Source organism: Dasypus novemcinctus, chromosome 1, assembly GCF_030445035.2.
Source record: "Dasypus novemcinctus isolate mDasNov1 chromosome 1, mDasNov1.1.hap2, whole genome shotgun sequence".
Taxonomy (NCBI): Eukaryota; Metazoa; Chordata; class Mammalia; order Cingulata; family Dasypodidae; genus Dasypus; species Dasypus novemcinctus.
This window is the reverse complement of record NC_080673.1, coordinates 121,369,104-121,389,535: the sequence shown is the minus strand read 5'-3', so window position 1 is coordinate 121,389,535 and position 20,432 is coordinate 121,369,104. Positions and strand designations below refer to the sequence as shown.

Below are 20,432 nucleotides of genomic sequence, written 5' to 3'. Positions count from 1 at the left end.
CGAACACAGAATAATCCCTCTGGGGTGGGGAAGACACTACATATGTAATATATCATGATCAACACTATGATGCACAGAGTGCTATGGGAATATAATAGATAGGTAGGATGGTGGTTATTTTGCTAGGGAAGGAGATGCTTTCCAGGAGATGAAGCTGGAGCTAAAGGGCAAGTACAAATACACCACATATAGAAGAGAAAATGTTCTTCATACTATTTGCTCTCTTTGAACTTGCCTGTAGCCAGGTAAATAGGATGGTTTTGGGCAGGGCTCCATGCCTGCATGGCAGTTCGATCTACTTCCTTTAACTTCATCCTGTGAAAGAGATTTTACATAGAACATATTGAACATGTAACATAGAACATATAAACATATTTTACACAGAAAAACACTGAACAAACCACTATATTATTACGAATGCCCAAACACCAATGAATCAAATTGGTTTAGGTGTTAACTGTTAGAAATGTTCAATATTAAAAATAAGAGAAACATATAAATTATTTTTAGACAAATATGTAAGGCTATTCTAATTGTTTACAGATTGTAGCCTTTAAACTGAAAATCACCCTGGAAAACATCCCACAAAAGAATACAAGGTAGATGTATGAGTAATTAACTTTGCTTTACAATCTGCTTTTTAAATAGGAATGGGTAACAGTGGAGCAGGGGTAAAAGAAGCCACACAATAAACAAAGTGCATCTTTTTTGGACCAGTTTTACACAAAAGTTAAGAGCAAATTTTAAATTAAAACAGACTTTCTAAAGAGAAAATACTAAATCCACAGATTTTTAAAATAAAGCAGAAGTTTTTAGGTAACTGGTCACTTCAAGCTACCATTAAAATTACTTTGGGGGAAAATTCAAGTGGCATTGTGCTATAGATTTCTTAAAAAAAATCTTTGTTAATTTAATATAGACAATACATTCGAATGGCTTCAAAACGCAAACAACATAAAAGCATATATAGTTGTCTTGTGCTTATCCCTGCTTCCAAACAGTTTCTTCTGTTTATAAAATGGAACCATATTTATTAGTTTCTTTGTCCTTTCCTAAGTTTTTTTAAAATGTATAGTCTTATTTTTCCATTTAGCATAATGGAGCACTGTTCTGCACCTTCTTTGTTGCTTTTTATGACATTGTAAAGATGTACCATAATTTACAGTATCCCTGCTATAACACCTGAGTTGTTTTTCATGTTTTGCTATTTTTATAAACAATGTTGAAATGAATGGCCCTTATGTACACGTTTTTTCATACCAGAAGTAGAACTGCTAGATCGAAGGATAAATGCAATTTTAATTTAGATGGATATTGACAAATTGTCCTCCATAGCAACTGCATCTATTCACACTAAAAGTAATAAATGATTACTTCCTGTCCCAAGCCTCATCAGTATGCTGTCATAATTTTAGATTTTTATCAATATGATAGGTAAAAAATGTTAGCTCTGTATAGTTAAAATTTGCATTTTTCATACTATAAATGATGATCATTTTTTATATGAGTCATCCCTACTTCAATTACTGTCATCCATCTATTCGTGTCTATTTATATCATTTGTACATTTTTCTGTTAGATTATTGGACTTTTTCTACAAATTTCTACAAATTCTGTATTTTTAGGATGATTAACCTTTTGTCTGTGATATGAGTGGCAAATATTTTTCCCAGATTATCTTTCGACTTTGCTTATATATTTTTTTTTACCTTTCAGAAGATTTTTATTTTTATTTGTCCAAATATATCAGTCATTTTAAAAAACTGCTTCTGAATTTTGATGAGTTAGAAAGGCCTTCTCCATGCCAACATTATATAGAAATTCACCCGTAATTTTTTTATGATTCATTAATGATTTATTCATTTTTTTTGGTGATTTAATAGTAACATTTATTCAGAGCTTATTAAAGTGCTTCTAAGCACTCTCCATGTATTGTTTCATTTAATCATCACAATAAACCTATCAGATATGAAGATGTTAGGAGTAAGTTATACCAATTTTATACTTGCAGAAACTGAGGTACTCTTTTAGATACTTTCCCCTTTTCCTACTTCAATCTCTTTTTAAAACTGACGACAATTCTGTGAGGAGTGCTATTATTTTCTTTCTTTGACAGAGTATATTCATATTTTGTAAACACACCTGAAAGTTTAAACACACATACACACCATGGTTCTTTCTTTTTCAAACTGTATTTTAAAGATTTAAAACAATTTGCTACTTTAATATTCGCACTTTTTTGTTTTTTACTTCATTGTGCAGAAAAGGATTTGATTTTCAGAGAAAACAGTATGGGAAACTAAAGAAATTCACTACTATGAATCGTAATGGTTTATTCTTTACATTTAAATTTTGACCTGCTTGGGGTATATGCACAATGTTTAAATTCAAAGTTTATGTTTTGTTGTTGTTGCTTTAAAGCTATTAATTAAAAAGCCTATCTTTCTCCTACACATTTTAGATATCACCTTTATCATATATTAAATTTTTGTATGCATTTAGGCTTATTACTGAATATACTACTCGATTTCTTATGTTTGTCTCTTTACATTCTAGATACTGCACTGTTTTAAATACTGAAGCCATACATGAGTGATGATTTTAATAACTCCTTTCCATTGTTTTTTTTTTTCAGTCTTCCTTGCAGTTACTATTTATTTTACTATATGAACTTCAAAATCATCTTGTTAATCCCAGAAAAAAAGAGGAATGTTAGTATTTTTATTGAATCTGCATCCAAATCATAAATCAACTTACAGAGAATTGCCACAATGTTGAATCTTCCTATCAAGGTCATGTTGTCTTTCGATTTGGCTTCTTTTGTATCTTTTAAACTTTTTTGTGATATTGTGTTTGCTTACTTTATCATTTTGTGTGTTTGAAAATACGGTCTTTTTTTCCATTATACTGATTGTCTTCTTGTTATCTATTAATATATGAATGCTAACAATATCATTTTATATTAATTTTGTATCTTCCTACTTCAATGAAGTCTTTTTTTGGAGTAGTTTTTCAGTAAATTCTGTTGGGTTTGTCATAAATACACTCATAACATCTGTGTCAAGGGTGAGTTATCTCCATATTTCAAATTCTTTTTCCTCTAGTTTCTATTTCATCTAAGTCTGCTAGTATTTGTAGTACCATATTAAATGCAAATGATCAGTAAGATTGCTTGTTCTTGTTTCTTTCTTTAGTTGGAATGCCTAGGGTATCCCCATTAAGCATTATTTTGGGGTTTGAGATATACATTACACATATGTATAGATGTAAATGGATGCAATATTAAGGAAATATCCATCAGTTACTGCTATTTAGAAGAACAGGATTTTGAATTCTGTCAAATGCTTTTCATCTGGCTACTGGAGATGACCATTTGATTTTTCTCCTTAGATCCATCAAATATCCAAATTATATGAATAGATTTCCTAATATTAAATAATCTTTTCATTTTGGAACAAACTCCTTTTGATCATGATCTGTTTTCTACTAATGCGCTTCTAGATTATGTTTATTTAGAAGACTTTTGCTTCTACAGTCATGAGAATGAGTGTACAGTTTTTTTCTTTTGAGCAATCTTTGTAAGGTTTTGATATTAATATTTTAGTTGCTTCATAAAAACATATGGGAGTTTACCTTCTTTTTGTATGCTCTGGAACAGTTTCAATAGCAGCCCTGGAATTACTGGTTCTTTAAGGATTTAATAAGATTCTTCTGTGAAACATTTGGGCCTGATATTTTATTGGGGCAGTTGCTCCTTTGATAATTTTCCCTATTTCTGCTATGGAAATTCATTTGTTTAAATTATCTCTGTCTTTTTTACAATATTTTTGGTAAATATTTTCCTTTGATAACCCTTTCTAATTTATTTGTGTAGACAAACTCATGAGTCTTCTAATTTTTTTCTGTTATAGATTTGTCCCTTATCTAGTGGCTTATCTGTTTTACTGATTTTTCTTCTTCAAAGAATCATCTTTTGGGCTTATTAGTTCTACTCGTTTTATTTTTAAATTCATTAATTTCTGCTTTTATTTTTATTAATTCCTGCCTTTACCTTCTTTCAGCTTATTTAGTTCTTTCTAACTTTTAAATTAAATGCTGGACTCAATTTTTTTTTTAAGATTTTCTTTTTTTAAATTTCTCTCCCCTTCTCTGCCCTCACTACCCGCCCCCAACCTTGTCTGCTCTCTGTGTCCATTCGCTGTGTGTTCTTCTGTGTCCGCTTATATTCTTGTCAGTGGCACTGGGAATCTGTGTCTTTTTTTGTTGCGCCATCTTGCTGCGTCAGCTCTCTGTGTGTGCGGCGCCATTCCTGGGCAGGCTGCACTTTTTTTTGCACTGGGCAGCTCTCCTTACGAGGCACACTCCTTGCATGTGGTGCTCCCCTATGCAGGAGACACTCCTGCGTGGCACAGCACTCCTTGCGTGCATCAGCACTGTGCGTGGGCCAGCTCATCACATGGTCAGGAGGCCCTGGGTTTGAACCCTGGACCTCCCATGTGGTAGGTGGATGTTCCTATCCATGGTAGGCGGATGCTCTATCCGTTGAGCCAAATTCACTTCCCTCACTCATTTTTATTCTATCTCCTTTATTCGTTGAAATATTTAAGACTTTAAATTTTCTCTGAGTACTGCATAGATTTCTCTGAGCACTGCACAGATTTCTCTAAGCAATGCGTAGTGTCTGTCTTGCAAATAGCATAGAATCAGATTTTGCTTAGTAATCTAATTTGAAAATCTTAATAGGTTAGCAAAAGCTACTTACAATTCCTTCATGTGACAGATATGCTTGGTCTTTGGGCTATCATATTTCGCTGTTTGGTTTTATGGTTTTTAGAAAAATGGTTCACTGATGTTCTCTTGTTAGTATGTGTATTTATAATTCTGATCATTAAGATCTATATTTTTGTTCTAGTGTGTGGTTATAGTTCTATTTTTGTTACCATAATTTTAAATAATTTTAATAACCTTAGTTTTCTATTTCTTTACAGTATAACTACTGACTCCCTATTCTGAGCACTAATAAAATTAGTTTGTAAAATCTTACTGCCCCTCTGACATACACAATTATAATCACTAGCATTATCTTTCTCACTGCTTACCTTTGTATACTTAAATATGCTCCTACTTTTACTAATTGATTCATCAGCATTAAATGATGTCCTTTGACTCCCATTTAAAGATGAGGCCATCCACAAACTTATTCTACCTCCAACTTTCTACTCCCCACTTCCCTTAATTTATATGAGTTGAATAATCAATTCCTACATTATCAGAACATTTAACATTTATATTATATTCTTTCTCTCTTATTCCCGCTTTTTTTTTTTTTAGTCTTAGTATGTAGTTAAATATTCAATGTTCTCCAACAGTAATTTTGCTTTCCTAGTCATCTCTAGAGGATAAAGTTCATCCTTTAACTGCTTCCTGAATAGGGCCTTAGACTAGCAATATGCTGAGTTCTTATATGTTCAAAACTGTCTACAGCCGCCACTTGAAAAACATTTAACAGAAGATAAAATTAAAGCACAGAAAGGTCCAAATATCTGTACAGACTAGCAGGAGGCAAAGTCAAGATTTAAATACAGAAGTCTGGTTCCAGTAAGTTCAAGTATTTGGGGTTTTGTTTTGTTTTGTTTTTAATGGGGAATGAGCCTGGGACCTTGTATGTGGGAAGCCAGTGCTCAATCACATCAGCTCCCCTGAGTTGGCCCTTTTGTTTGTCTGCTTGTTGTTTGTCTATCTGTTCCTAGGAGGCACCCGGGACTGACCCTGAGACCTCCCATGTGGGAAGAAGGCACTCAAACTGCTTGAGTCACATCCCCAGAATTTTTTTTTTTTTTTTTTAGGCACCAGAGCTGGGTATTGAACCCAGGACCTCTTATGCGGAAGCCTGCACTCAATCACTGAGCCACATCAGCTTCCCTTCTAGTTTTTAATCATAGAAAAAATACTTACATTTAGAGGAAATAATTAATTGCAATGTAACATCCATGCATGATGAAATTAAGAGAAGAGGAACTATATTCTAGAAATTGTACAAGGTTAGGCAAAGAGGGACTGACTGGAAGGTTATAAAATATGACCTCTGAAGTCAATCCTTGATTTGAATATTGGCTCTGTTACTTATTAGCTACGATACTGTGGATACCTCTCGGATCCCCAGTTTCTACATTTGCAAATTGAGGATAAAAGTGACATCATGGAATGCTGAGGTTTAAATGTGATAATATATTTTATAGAGGGCCAACAGAGTACCTAGCACACAGTTTCATAAATATGTTAATATAGTAACTATTTTTAAAAATTATTACTACCATGAGATTAAGAAAACTTCATCTCTGGTTACTTAAGATTATTCCTAAAAAACAAAAACAGGGGGAAGATGTAACTCTGTAGTTGAGCACCTGCTTCCCAAGTATAAGGTCCTGGGTGTAATCCCTGGTACCTCCTAAAAAAAAAAGACAAACAAGGCCAATTGTTCATGAAGTGAAAAAGAGGCCTATTTCATTAACATAAAACTCTCTCTTCTTCCTTTCAGCAAACTGTCATACCTAGTCTTTAATCATCAGTTTGAGTCCCAGCTTCTTCATCAAAATTGTCCCAATGATCCAAGCCACATTGATCTAAATAATCTCTTAACTGCTTGTATTTGTCTGTACCACATTTTAAGCATCTGATAATAAAGTGTCTTATCCCATTTTAATGGAGCAATTTAGAACTTTCTTTAAGCATATAGTTTACATTATCTTTCAGTTGCCTTTTCTACCAACTGTTTTATAAGCCATCTTGTCTCACTAACTAGAAAACAGTATCTTTTTTTTTAATCAGACATTACATCTGTTACCTTTTTGGACTCAAAACTACTTAGCACAAGGTGAAGTAGGCAGAAAATTTTGCTTGATTGATTGTGAATGCTTATATTTAGGAGAATACAAACAGGCTGAGAAGTTAGACCAGTTTCAGGTAAAATATTTAATTAAAGAATTCTTAATTTTTAAAAAATAGGGAAAATTATTGCTGGGAAAAAAGGCTTTATAAAATGCCTTCGGAATAATTTCTAAAATTAATAAGATATATATATATAAAACTGAACAGATTAACAGTTTCTCTAAGTGCAGAGGTACAAAAAGGGTTACCTAAAAATTGAATGCATAGTTAATGTGTAACATTTACTGGAAGAGAGAGACAAATTCACAAGAATATAAAATGGTTAAGGGGGAATTCAAAACCTTTATAAAAGTCTAATTCTTGGCCTTCTTACTCAAAGTTCCACCAGAAGCAGCCCACTTATTAACCTAAACTGATCACATTTGTTTTTTAAAAAAATAAGATAAAATAAAAATCACTGTAACAATGGCCTAGCCCTACCTTGTGTGGTGTGAATATAATTAAACAAGTGTAGTATAATTTACTTAATGCAATCATTCTCAAACCACTGAGAATACAATGGAAATACAGCTTCACCTGAATGCATGAGTATTTTTTCTTTCAGAAGAGATTGTTCCTTTGATTCTAATTTTCTTGAAAATATGAAAAGGGTTTCGATTAAACCATGTGTACTTCTTAAGTGAGAATTGCTTTAAAAGCTTTGAGTGATTTTTTTCAATATCATATGTGATTAAAATTTATACCATGCAGGCTTATTTCATAATCAGTAAGAAAATATACAAAGAAAAAAATGTGAGGACAGCAGTTTGTTCTCACAATCCATCTACGAGACAGTCTCCACAACACAGCAGTTAAGAGCATGGGCTGGAGACAGACACCCTCAGTTTAAATCCCAGCTCCACAATGTCCCAGCTCTGACTTTGGACATGTAACTTTAAGTGTTTCTTGGCTCTCCAATCAGGAAAATAAGGATAATTACAGTAGATTGTGAGAATTAAAAGAGGTAGTAGACAAGGAGTGCTTAAAACAGTGCCTGTCACATAGTAAATAAATTCCCATAAATGTCAGCTATTACAAGAGCCACAATTTAAACTATCTCAGTCAATCTTGAATACATTTGTTGACGAATATTTATGTTCCAGACTAGAACACTTATTTTTTCATCGAAGTTTCTCTCCACCGTAACTGCATGCAATGAAACTTCTTAAAAAATGCTAATTTTATTTAAGGAATACTAAAATCTGACTATTATTTTTGAAAAATACCAACCTTCAGGGCTATGTATACAGCTGAACCATACCGCTAGAAGAGGTAATAAAATCAGAACTTTTGAATCATAAAAATCCATCTTGTTGTTAGCAGAATATCTCATTATGAATGGGAGCATTTATTCTAGAGGACTTATTTAGTAGTACTAATACTCTAGGCCCTCATCCCAGTAATCTAAAATCAAATCAAAGAAGACAACAACTATCTTGGTCACTGAGCTAAAATAGTGTCCTAATTAGTGCAGTCTAACAAATAAAACTTTTTGAGCTGAAATTAACCTACCTAAGAATGACAACATTTCTGGAAAAAATTTTTAAAATCAATTTAATAATATAACCTTACAAGAGTTTTTAACTTTGGACTTCTGAACCCCATGGAGTTACACAGGAAATTGTTATGTGTATGTGTTTTTCTAGGAAGATATCCAATTGCTCTTACCAGATTCTCAAAAAGGAGTGGACTGCCAAAAGCTTAAGAATATTGCTCTTTACAGTTTATAAATTTCTTTCTGTTCTTACAATTCTGACTTTCAGAAAAGAACCTGCTTTTATAAAATTAAGCAGTATAATTCTAAATCCATCCCAAATCTCCTATAACAGAAATTCACAAAACTTTCCAAAAGTTCTTAAGAGCCTACAAACCTTTTCCATAGCTGTAATTAAGGGATGAGGAGAAAGAAGGCGCACTGAAGAAAAGAACCACTGAAACAAGGAGTCTGCTTTGGCCAACTCAAGAAAAATCTGTATGTACAGAAAACGTAGGGTAACATGATACAAAAACCAGCCTCTAATTGCCGATTAAATAGTTACAGTTGCTGACAAAGACAACTAAATTTCTGTTTTCTGTAGTTTAAAAAGATGGTTTACGATGAACAGTTTGTCACAGAACATCAAAGCATGGCAACTTACGCAAAACCTATGTAAAATCAGTTCTCTGAGCTCACAAAAAAAGTTTATAATGTCCACAAGGAAAGGCAATGTTCTGATTTCTTTTACAACCAGTGCATGATTAAACCTCTTACTATCACCTTAATAGCAAAAACATGCAATATTTTATGAGACTCCCGTCAAAGTAATGGCTGCGACTGCCCTTAAAATGATCCGATCCTGCTTAAACGAAAGCAGCCTTCAGTTCAAACATACAGACCTTTAAATCTGTCAACAGCTCAATTACAAACAAAAATCCCTAAATAAACTAAAGCCGACCAAAGTAATCCTGAGGTTTGCTTCCTTCCCGGGTTCTTGAGTCCTGCACTTCTTTGTGCAAAAGGGTCCGAAGGTCTCCCCAGTAACCGCCCCGGCTGGGACTCCCCGGCAGGACATCTTGGCGTAAGGTTCAGGGGAGCTCCCGGTCCTTTGTGGAAACGTCAGCGGATTGCGGAAGGGAATGATGCCTGAAGCTGCTCAGAAGCCAGGCGCAGTCGGACAGGGCCGAAACGAAGACCGAGGGCGCTCTGCCCGAGAGACCGGGCCTCAGGGCGGCGGGGGCCGGTAGGGACCGAGGCCCGCGTACCGGCTTTGGGCTCGGACTCTACCCCGCGCGGCCCGGAGACCCGCGAAAAGAGGTTAGAGGCGGACTCACCTGGCGGCGACCCTCTGCGACCAGTTCCAGCGTTACCGCGGCGCTCGTCGGACTCTCCCAGAATTCGTCGCCGCCCCTCCTCCCCGGTCCGGGGCCACCTCCACGTTCCGTTCCAACGTGGCAGCCGCAGCCCCGCCCGACCGGCCGGCGCTTCCGGGAGTGACGCCGCGCCCCACCCACCCCGACGCGCTGCCTGCCACAGCACTTCCGGGAGCGGAGACAGACCACGGAGTCGGGTTGACTCTGCGGCCTTGGTCGCGGTGACCTCAACGCTCGGCAAGTTTTTGTGGGGGCGCGCGCGGAGTGCAGATGTGCTGGGGCAGGACCACCGGAAAAGGAAAGATCCTGCTAGGTGTTGCTTCAAACCGATAATGACCGCGGGTGCAAGAACGCCACGTAGCACTAGTTCTGTGAGGCGTAAGCAAACCCTGCAACGCTCCCTACACTAGCAGACCTGAGGATAGGACTTCAAGGGCAATTGGAATAATTGATTTGTGGCTTGTTACTTAAAATTGCTTAGTTCTACCGTATTGTGTTTTGAAAGGATTTAAAACCAAACGGTATGGCCATACCCGGAAGTTGTAGACATAGATTTACTTTTCCCTGAAAGTCTTAAGTATGTAGGAATGCCGAAGTAGCAACCGATGTTACTCCAAAGCACAGACGGGGTGACGGTATTCCAGTTCGTATTCTTTCAGATCCACTTACATTCGCCATTGGCTACTGGTACTTTACTAGCTTTCGCTAGTCTGGCATAGATGCGTTTTATGTGTTGCTTTTTCCTGAGCTACTTCAGGAGAGGTTATTTTACAGCGAAACCGCCACAGGAAAGTTATAGCAGAACCTAGATCCAACCCAGGATTTTCTAGATATATTTCTTCCCATTACACTTTCATTCAAAACTGCCTTTTTTCTAAAGACTTTAATAGCAGCCGTCCTGAGTAGTTTGTCTCTTCCTTGTACCCAGATAAGTAAAATATGGCAAACAATCCTACGTTAAGTACTAGAGAAGGAACGTTTTTGTACTTAAAGCACTCTTCCCAACACCCTTTCAGTCTTATATGTAATGTGCCATTCAACTTAAAAAGCAATTACTACCTATAGGACTGAAATAGACTAGAGTACAAGCAGATTACTAGCTTACAGTGGCTAACTCCTAGGCTGTTCTAAAAGAGGTGCCATAAAAAATTCTTGACCATCATTTTGAGCCAAGAGAAAATGTGGAACTCCCTCCCTCCTCGATTGTCCCATCCCACACTTTCGGCTGTTACCTGGAGGTGGGGTTTATTAGAACTCTCTCCGAAAAATCAGTGGTTATATTCTATAGTAACATTTAATACAATCTTACAGTTCAACTCCATGTTTCTATTGTAGGAGCCAGCAAACTACAAACACCCCCCTCCCACTGTCCCTACAGGTAAAGGTCAGTGACCTATATTTTGGGGCATGAAAATTAAATTCAAATTTACATATCCATTAAGTTTTATTGGAGCAGTCACAATCCGTGGATTATATATTGTCTATGGCTGCTTTCCTGGTACAAGGCAAAGCTGAAAGCCATGTATACTATTATTTACCATATGGTCCTCTACAGAACATTTTCCAAAACCACTCTATGATAGGGTTTTGCCAACAAATGGGTAATATTCCATTTGTTGGAATGGACTAACAAAAGTCCAAATATTACAAATTTTTATTTAGAAACGTTGAGCTAGTAGCATACAAAGGCAGTATGAAAAATAGATGTCAATTTACCAATTACTGTAGGGATAATAGCTGTTTCTAGACATGATTTATTTGTATTTGATTACATGAAGGTTCTCTAGGTTGTTTTTAAGTGTAGGCTGTACTTGTTTTGACCATGCAAACTGAATCTGTAAATTTATGATTCTTCTGTGACCTTTAAAATTTTGTCAAAACATTAAAAATTTGCTTGCTATTTGTTATAAATGTAAAAAAAAGTAAAATATTTATTTAGGACATTGAATTTAAAGGATTAGAAGCATTGAGAATTAAAATTTTATTTCTTTATAAAAAATTGATCAGAAACTGTTTAATAATTGTGCAACAGCCAGAAATAGCAGCTATATACAGCAGGGGAACAGAGATTGAGGTAAATAATTTTCTTGTATGTGTTTTTTATGATTACTGAAATAATGAAAATGCTAATTATTCAAGTGATAAATGCACAACTATGTGATTATACCAAATACCGTTGATTGTACACTTTGGATAAATTGAATTTATTAATATGAACTAAAATTTGTTTTTAAGTAAATGTCCTAACACAATTTAAAAATTTTATCAAGTAGTTTAAGCAGTGCTTTTCTTACCATCAAATAACATTATATAGAATTACCACCTTTCTACACCTTGGCAAATTGTTATGCTCCTTTCTATGTTTGGATCAACTTCCAAAATTTTATCCTTTGCACTTTCAATGTCATGAAATATCTCCAAGAGTTCCTGTAATGTAAAGGTTTTTGACAGATCACTTCCAAGACATTTTCATCTTTTATGTCATAACCACTTTCCTCATTTATGTCTGTAAGTTCACCTTCATAAAATTCCTCTGGCTGCACATCTACACAGTCTCTTGAACAGGAGTAGTGTCAATATTCCCATGGTCAGCTATATGGTCTATAAACCCATTTCCATTCCATTCTAATCCTGCAGACTTTTTTTGCAGTCCTGCACTGCTGTGCAAAGTGAAGACTGCCTGTAATCCTTGGAATCTGAGGGCAAATTTCACAGCATCCTTATCTAAACCAGCAGCTTCACCAGATAGCTTAACATCAATTCATGCTGACTTCTGAAGCAATGAAACCAGCCTTTACTGGCAGTATAATGTTCTTTTTCAGTCTTCTTGTAATTACCATTTTCTTTCACCATAGCCATTAATTTCAACACTTAGGTCTGAAAGCTAGCCAAACTGATTTTGATTTCATTAGTCTTCAATCCAAAGTAGAAGTAAATGCTCCATTTCAAACCATGAACAGCTTCCTGTTCCTAGTGCAATTTAAGCTAAAATGTTAAAGCTACTTAATCTTGTTTTTATATTTATCAGACTTGTTTAATATAGTTCATATCACAGCTTCACGCAGGTCTAGGTCTCTTCCTATCTTTGATTTGCAGTCACTATTATCAAATCTTCTAATCACATCCAGTTTCACTTCCAGCATTATCACTTAGTTTCTTCACTGCCCCATCATCTTTGTTAATCAATTCCCTCTATCATCCATTTTTTGGTAAAATAACACATGGGCTTATCACTGGGAAACAAAGCCACAAAACTACAATTTTATTGTCTGAACATGAACTGGATAACAGATGCTCAGTGCCCAATCACCAGCAGATTTAAGGAATTACTGTGATTTCATCACAGATCATGATGTACGTCTGTTATTTGCAATGATTTATTTGCATGAGCAGCAAAGTTTGTACTTTATACAAGTATTCACAGTACTGTATAACTGAGTATTTGGCAGACTGCTGCTATTTAACTGTGGTTACTGATACTCATGAATACTGGAACCATGAAGAGCAAGGACCACCTGTATATAAAAAAACAAAAAAAACTTGTATTGGAGTTCTCAAAATCATCAGGTTTTAATCCAATTTAACTACTAGCCAAGTCTAGTCCTTGATCAAATCAAAACTGAAGCATTCTCCTTGGCATGCCAGTTGCAAGGCTCTGAATTACTGAATCTAGAAGAATGTTTGGAGGTAACATAATCCAAATTTCTTCAAATTAGGATTTACAGTACTTCAAAAACATATTATTTGAGAATTTAGACCCTCCCCTTATTCCATTTCAATAATCTTGTGATTTTCACAGTAGCACAAAAGTCAGCAAATAAAATCCTAGACAAAACAACCATCACAAGGCACAAGATGGTAAGTGTACACAACTTATTCTACAGTAACCAGTACCATGTTTATATTTCCACAAAACAGCAGCATTCATCTCATTAATATTATTCCAATTTTATTGTTTTTGAATGATTTATTTTATAAATCTTTTTGAGTATGGGCTACAAAAAGTTTGTCAATTTTTGTGTTTGTATAAATTTTAGAAATAGGAAATTAGCTTAAGTCAACAGTGAGTTTACAAGAATATTCTCCAATTTTACACAGGGTGTATACATACATCCCTCAAATTTGAAACACCCAAAGATAAAACATCTAATCAATGACAGAACTGGAACTAGATTTGTGATTATCAGCTTCCTGCCAACTTCCTATCTACTCTTGAACAAAGCTCAAGGTATAGGATGGTGATCCATAAGGATAGCCAACAATTATTTATGGAATAACCAATAGTTCAGCAAATCTAAACACTGGAACATATGATCTCTAAAAGTTTCAGGAACTGAAAGGACTGCATCATTATTTCCCCACTCCTTGCCTATTTTAGCAATAATTGAGCCTCGGATAAACCTCATTGGCTGCGATACTGCCACTGCACAAAGCTACCTTCCCTATTTTCAATCAAATCTATTGATTTAGAAAATTATATCTCTGAAATCATATTATACTGTCTTTGTTAAGATTAAGGAAAAAATTTCAAAATCCATAGCACAGTATCCACACTATGCTAAAAATACATGTCAATGTTTTGGTCAAATCTGCGAAAACAAACTTACATGGGAACTCTTTTCTGCATGATTTTTCTGTAAATTTAAACTTCTCTAAAAAACAAAAGTAATACAATATAAGCTCCTTACCTTGTTATATAATCTTCAAATTCTTGGTCAGATAAAATTGACAAATGGATGTTTTCTAAGAACAACACCCTTCAATTTTATTCCTAGTAGGAAAAACATTTAGACAGGCAAATCAATGTACAGAAACCACATCATATAAAAACTTGACTTTTTTCTATCATGTCCTCATCCACATACATTAATCACAACAAATCATGATGTGAACAGCAGTGGAAAAGGTTTAATCATTGGACACTTAACAGACAAAACCTCTAGTTTACTATGATTGGGAAAAAAACAAAGATTATTTCAAGTATATTATTATATTTACTTGGCATAAACTATTCTAACTTGGAAGTATCTTCTTCCCAGTCATTAAGCTTGATACAACTATACCTTAATATATTTCAAAACTAGCTGTTTTGCTTTGTATGTAATGCCCTTGTTATTTGATAAGAGGGTTCGAACTATCAGAAGCACTAAAACTTTAAAGGAAAAGGGTGTGTGAGTTTCTGCTAATGAAGAACTTTTGAGCAGTGATGAAGAGAAAAAGACTTAAAATATTACAGATCTCAGGTACTAATTAGCATCCTGTCAGGTAGGCATTCTGATTGTTTGAGGTCTGTATTTTACTCATGAACAGCAGAAACCCATGTGGTAGTGGTAGTGGGATGGGGTGGTGGTGGGAGGACTGTGGAAGGAAAAAAGAAGCAGGAAGCCCTGTGACAGAGCAGTAGTAGCTGCAACAGAAAAAAAAAGGAATCTGTAACATCTATCTCTGTAATCTAACAGGAAGACAGGAAAGTATACTAGCTGGCTTTCAGAATAGGTGAAAAAAAAATACGATTGTCAAGAGGTTTCTATAGTGCCAATTTATTTAGCTGCTGAATCATCTGTAAATGACAACTGTGAATCATCAGAAACTTGTGGGGAATGGATATGGTTCAAGCAGTTGAGTGCCTGCTACCCACACGGGAGGTCTCAAGTTTCAGTTTCTGGTGCCTCATAAAAACAACAACAACAAAAACACAAGCAAATAAATAAAAAAACAAAACAAAACAACAACTCAGGGGAGCAATGTGGCTTCAGTGGTTGAGTACCACTCCCCACAGATATGAAGTCCCAGCCCCGCCCCGGCAAATGTGTAAAATCCTGATTAAGAAGGTGGGGAGATATTTAGCAAAATATTCTCAATATATTGGATAAAATCAAGCTTTGGCAGAAAAAAGTTAAAGTGCTTCCAAAGATATTACATATCTGTATTTTTACTCTACTCAAAGGTAAAATGAATAACTACCTATGCTATAGTCTAGTTCCATTCAGCAACCCTGACCACTTACACTTAGGAGGAAATTGGAGAAGGGTAGAGTCTAATTAAAAAATATACTCTCAAGGTAGAGTATTCTGTCACTAAATGAGCTTCCACATAAACTCTCTAGGAACTTTCCAAAAGGAATTCACAAGTATTTTATGTGATATCACATATGTAGTATTTGTATATTAACAAGAAATCATGTATCTTAGAAAAGAGCATTTATTTGGATGTGTATGTTCTCATACTCCTAATTTACTTGAGAGTCAAACATTAAATCCCTTGATTCAATAAAATCAGTTTTCAAAAAGTATTCAATTAAGGTGGGGTAGCCAGCCTCCAAGATGGCCCCAATGAGCCCCAGCTCCTGGTATTCATACTCTTGTAGATTTCCCCTTCTACACTGGACCAGGGTTGGTCCTATGACCAAAAGAAACAGTGAAAGTGATGATATGCCATTTCTAAGACAAGGTTATAAAAGACTTATCAGGGCCTATTAGGGATCATTCACTCTGAGGGGAGCCAGGTGCCAAGTTACAAGGACACTCAGGCAGCCTATGAAGAGATTTGCATGGCAAAGAAGTGAAATCTCAGCTAACAGCTAAATGAGTATGAAAGCTCATACCCCCTAGTCAAACCTTCAGATCAAAGTAACTTTGTAAGAGCTAGAACCACCTAGCCTGGCTCCCCGACTCTGAAGCAGAGGAACTGTGAGATAGTAAGTTTGTTATTTTATGCCACTAAATTTTGGGATCATGTGTTATGTGGCAATAAATAACTAATAGAGGTGACAATTCATATCCAAAAAGTAAAATGTACAACTTATGAATTAGCTGAAAAGGTTTTAAATTTTTGGAAAAGGATCTGGTTCAGGGCTGTCTTTGAATTTGGACCTCAAAAACTATAAAACTCCAAGGCCGGGAAGCAGCCATGGCTTATCAGTTGGGCACCCCAAAAAGCCAACTCAGCAAGGTAACGCAACAAAAAGGGAGACAAGCAAAAAAAGAAAACTGCAAAAGAACGTGCAGCGAATGGACACAGAGAGCAGATGGCAGGCAAAAAAAAAAAAAAGCCGCGGGGGGGGGGTGGGGTGGGGATGGGGGGGAAGGAGAGGGTGGTTAAAAAAAACCCAAAACTCCAAGGCCTTTTGAAGCAAAAAAGTGTTCAAAGGATAAAAAATTCAGCAAGAATGACTCAGTTACTGGAAATACATTTCATTACATCAGGACATCAAATTAAAGGGTCTAGTAGAACTAGCCAAGAATCTGACACAGGGAACTGCTCAACAATCAAGACACCAGTCCTAGAAAGCAAAAATCTTTACCTGCTTTCATAGGATTTTTGTAAGAAATAGTTTAAAATGTCTGTATTAATACACTTATAGAAACATATTACATGTACACATATACATATATACATATGCACTCTTAAATGTTTAGCACAGTGCCTGGCATGTAGTATTTGTTCAAGCTATTGCCTCCCACGTGGAAGGTTAATGCACATACATACAATAGGAAATTAGATTTCACCAGTCTTTATATACATCCACTTTTCACTTGGACAATGCTGCATTTCCAACTCACGGCTACTGTTCCAGGCATACTTAATACATTTAAAACAGAAAGATATACTACCTCCTCAGCATATTTCAAGTAATTATCTTCAAGACCCAGATATCTTTTTCAAACATCTCCAAGAATATATTCCTGAAAAGAGACATTTTCTTTTAAGTTATTTTGCGCCATGGCAAATGCCTTTTGCAAGTAACATCTTTAATACAGCTTTACATATCCTCATTTAAGTATTCAATAATCACAGCAGTTCATTATGTGAACAGCAGTGAAAAGGTTTAATCACTGGATATGAAGTTACTGGAGAAAGCAAACTGAGAACCTCAGTGCCACCAGTAAAAAAACAAAGTGAATAATAACATGAGGCCATATAAAACTTATACAACAAATGTAAACATACATAAACACAACTCAAAAAATGGTTCCATCTATAAGGCTTTACATTCCTCCCTATCCAGAAGTACACTAAGAATACCTAGGTAGTGTGACCCTTTGTGGCTTCTGTGGAGTTGGTTGTTTTCATTTAATAGGTCTACATTTAATTTGTTCTGCTATAAGCAGTTTTCAGTAATTCATGTGCTGCCAATAACATTACGTTAAGGCCACATAGGTTCATCTTTCTTAGGCTAGCCACAATAACTGGAATCAAATTAAACAAAAAGGTAAAAATCCCTCACCTGAGACGCTACTCCATCCACTATATCTCAAGAAAATGAAAAATGAGTGCCTGCACCTTGGGACTCCCTTGAAAGCCCCATTGGGCTCTCAAGTTATACTGCCTCTGAACCCATTCTGACAATAGCACCATAAGCCCAGCGCTCCATTTTCACCTTTAGTATATAAATACCAGCCAGCCTTGCTCTTTTAATACCCACTATGGCAGTCTTAATTTTAAGCCAACCTGGGGGGCAAAGAAAGGATAGACCAACACCCCCAAGTACTAATCTCTGTTTCTTGTTTTAGTGCTCTACCAAATTCCATAGATTTTAAGTAGTCTACCCAAACCCTATTTCCCCATTAACCCTGCTTTTTTCAGTGCACTATTCTGCTGAACCTGAGGGTTTTAGGAACATATGTTTAACATTATAGGAGAAAAACATGTATCTATATGTGTGCCAAGGACTAAAAAGACAAATTCACCTTAAACACTATCTCTGCACTCATGGAGTACATTCCTTCTAGTGGGTTCCTTAAAAATAAGGTAACCATCACAATTAAGTTATCACTTCCTACCCCTAAGATGGCTCTAATCAAAAAGATCAAATTAACCAATGTTTTCAAGAACTTAGAGAAATTGGAACCCTCGTACACTACTGGTGGGAATGCAAGATAGTGCAGCCACTTCCGAAAACAGTTTATCAGTTCCTTAAAAGGTTAAATAGTTATCACATTCCACCCCTAGGACACACCCAGGAGAAATGAAAAAAAAAAACAAAAAACAGATCAGTAATTGCCAGGGGCTGGGGAGACAGGGACAGGGAGAGTGACTGGGTAGAGGATTTCTTTTAGGGGTGATGACAATGTTCCAAAATTGATTGTGGTGACGGTTGCACAACTTTGTGAATACACTAAAGACCATTAAATGTTAAATGGGTGAATTGTACAGGGTTTGAAAATTACAACTTTTTAAAGCTGTTGCCAAAAAAAGGTAATCCATGTTTTTCCTTAAAGATAATTGGAAATTGTTATTTCTATTTAACCTTATTCAGGCTCGAATAGTCCAATCAACTGACCGTGATTTAAATCCACCTTCCTAGCCTCTGCACACCTTAACAGCCAAGTAACCATTTTCCCTGCGTATCCCCCAGGGACCAATATTTCCAAAATTCAGAGACTATTCTTAGGTCATGTGACTTTTAGGAAAACTACACAAAGAAAAGCTCTTCTAATTTCACCCATATAAGATATGAACACAGAATACTGGAAGGAGATGTTGACTACTAATCTTGATATAAATCTTTTTGGATGGCATCTGGACAAAGGAAACAAAAATACTGCTGGAGAAAAGAAGCAATCCTGTTAGATTTGAAGGAACTGAAAAAGTTTTAAGTGCTTATCCGTTTTCTCTAAGGAGCCTCCCACCTTACACACAGGAGACACTCCTGAAAGAAAATAGAAACTATGCTCTACTTGGCCTAGTTTTCTTCAATTAAAGCTCCTCACACCTCAAATGTAAAGAACTAAGGTTTGTTCTAGGATCTTCTCACTACTTCCGAAGTTATCCATGAAGCCTCACCCCTGCTCCCCCACCACCACCACTTTCTTGCCCTTTTCTTCCACCCTTCACATCACTGCTATTGAGGAGTTCCCACCAGACCGTGAGCTTCCCCGAGGACCCCAAGGGCCTTACCTTGGCCCCTCTTCCATTGCGGCAAGGTGTCTTGCAGAAAACGTTTCGTTGAATTATGGGAGTCGACGTATGCTCTTATTAGATCTCAGACTCCTCTTAGTAAATCTTTTATTTTCTGGCCCGATTTTATCTTCAATATTTCTAGGGCACCACGTTTATCCCTCCACGTTAAGTTCCATTCCTCCCCTCAAATTCTCCAGTTTCAGAAATCGCAGCCAGAAACTGATATGCCCTGGATTCGCCTCAATATCTGTCTTGACACTCTGCTTCGCATTCTTAGCTTCGGCCTCAAAACAAAGGCGATGGCGCCGGATTGAGCCAGAGTGGGTGAAAACAAGATAAAGACCAGCGGGTTACAACAAACCCCACCAGCCACCCTCGAACAAGGAAGGAGGAGCGGCCAAGTGCTCGTCTTAACGTCCCTGGCCTTTCCGATTGGCTGCGGCGACACGACGTAGCCTGTGATTGGCCAAAGTATCAGGCGCTGCGTGCACGGAGAGGAAGTGTAGAAGGCCTGTGCTTCAAGAGCCCGCCTTACTGGATAAATAAAGGTCGTAGCCGCTGAGTCAACAGGCGGAACTAAATTTATCGTGGTCCATACTGTCGCTAGAACCTCGAAAGTGGAGCCCTACATAGCAAGATGACCCGAAGTTGCTCTGCAGTGGGCTGTAGCACCCGGGACACCGTGCTGAGCCGGGAGCGTGGCCTCTCCTTCCACCAGTGCGTGTGAGAGCAACCTTCGAACAGTCTTTAAC

The 20,432-nt window shown here is 36.5% G+C and overlaps 2 protein-coding genes and 1 pseudogene across 53 annotated transcripts in view; 1 reads left to right on the top strand and 2 right to left on the bottom strand.

The window, feature by feature from the left end:
- Positions 1-20,158, bottom strand: part of SEC31A (SEC31 homolog A, COPII coat complex component) — a 106,346-nt gene extending 86,188 nt beyond the window's left edge. For 27 of the 50 annotated variants that reach the window (XM_004472649.5, XM_058296378.2, XM_058296372.2 and 24 more), the window contains exons 1-2: positions 9,739-9,871; positions 236-315 (exon numbers count right to left, since the gene is read on the bottom strand). In XM_004472649.5, coding sequence (XP_004472706.1) covers positions 236-314 — 79 coding nt within the window. In that variant the 5' untranslated portion in view covers position 315; positions 9,739-9,871. Of the gene's footprint in view, positions 1-213; positions 316-9,738; positions 9,894-14,465; positions 14,551-17,390; positions 17,463-19,677 lie in introns of those variants that run through there. The other 23 variants (XM_004472648.5, XM_004472651.5, XM_004472654.5 and 20 more) reach the window with 5 other exon arrangements.
- THAP9 (THAP domain containing 9) overlaps positions 9,870-20,432 on the top strand; it is a 34,063-nt gene continuing 23,500 nt past the window's right edge. The window contains exon 1 of one of the 3 annotated variants that reach the window (XM_071215807.1): positions 9,870-10,014. Coding sequence is in view for 2 of the 3 variants with exons in the window: in XM_058296471.2 (XP_058152454.1) it covers positions 20,318-20,403 (86 nt within the window). In the remaining variant the exon portion in view is untranslated. Of the gene's footprint in view, positions 10,015-20,270; positions 20,404-20,432 lie in introns of those variants that run through there. The other 2 variants (XM_058296472.1, XM_058296471.2) reach the window with 2 other exon arrangements.
- On the bottom strand, positions 14,150-14,212 carry LOC111758958 (U4 spliceosomal RNA; annotated as a pseudogene).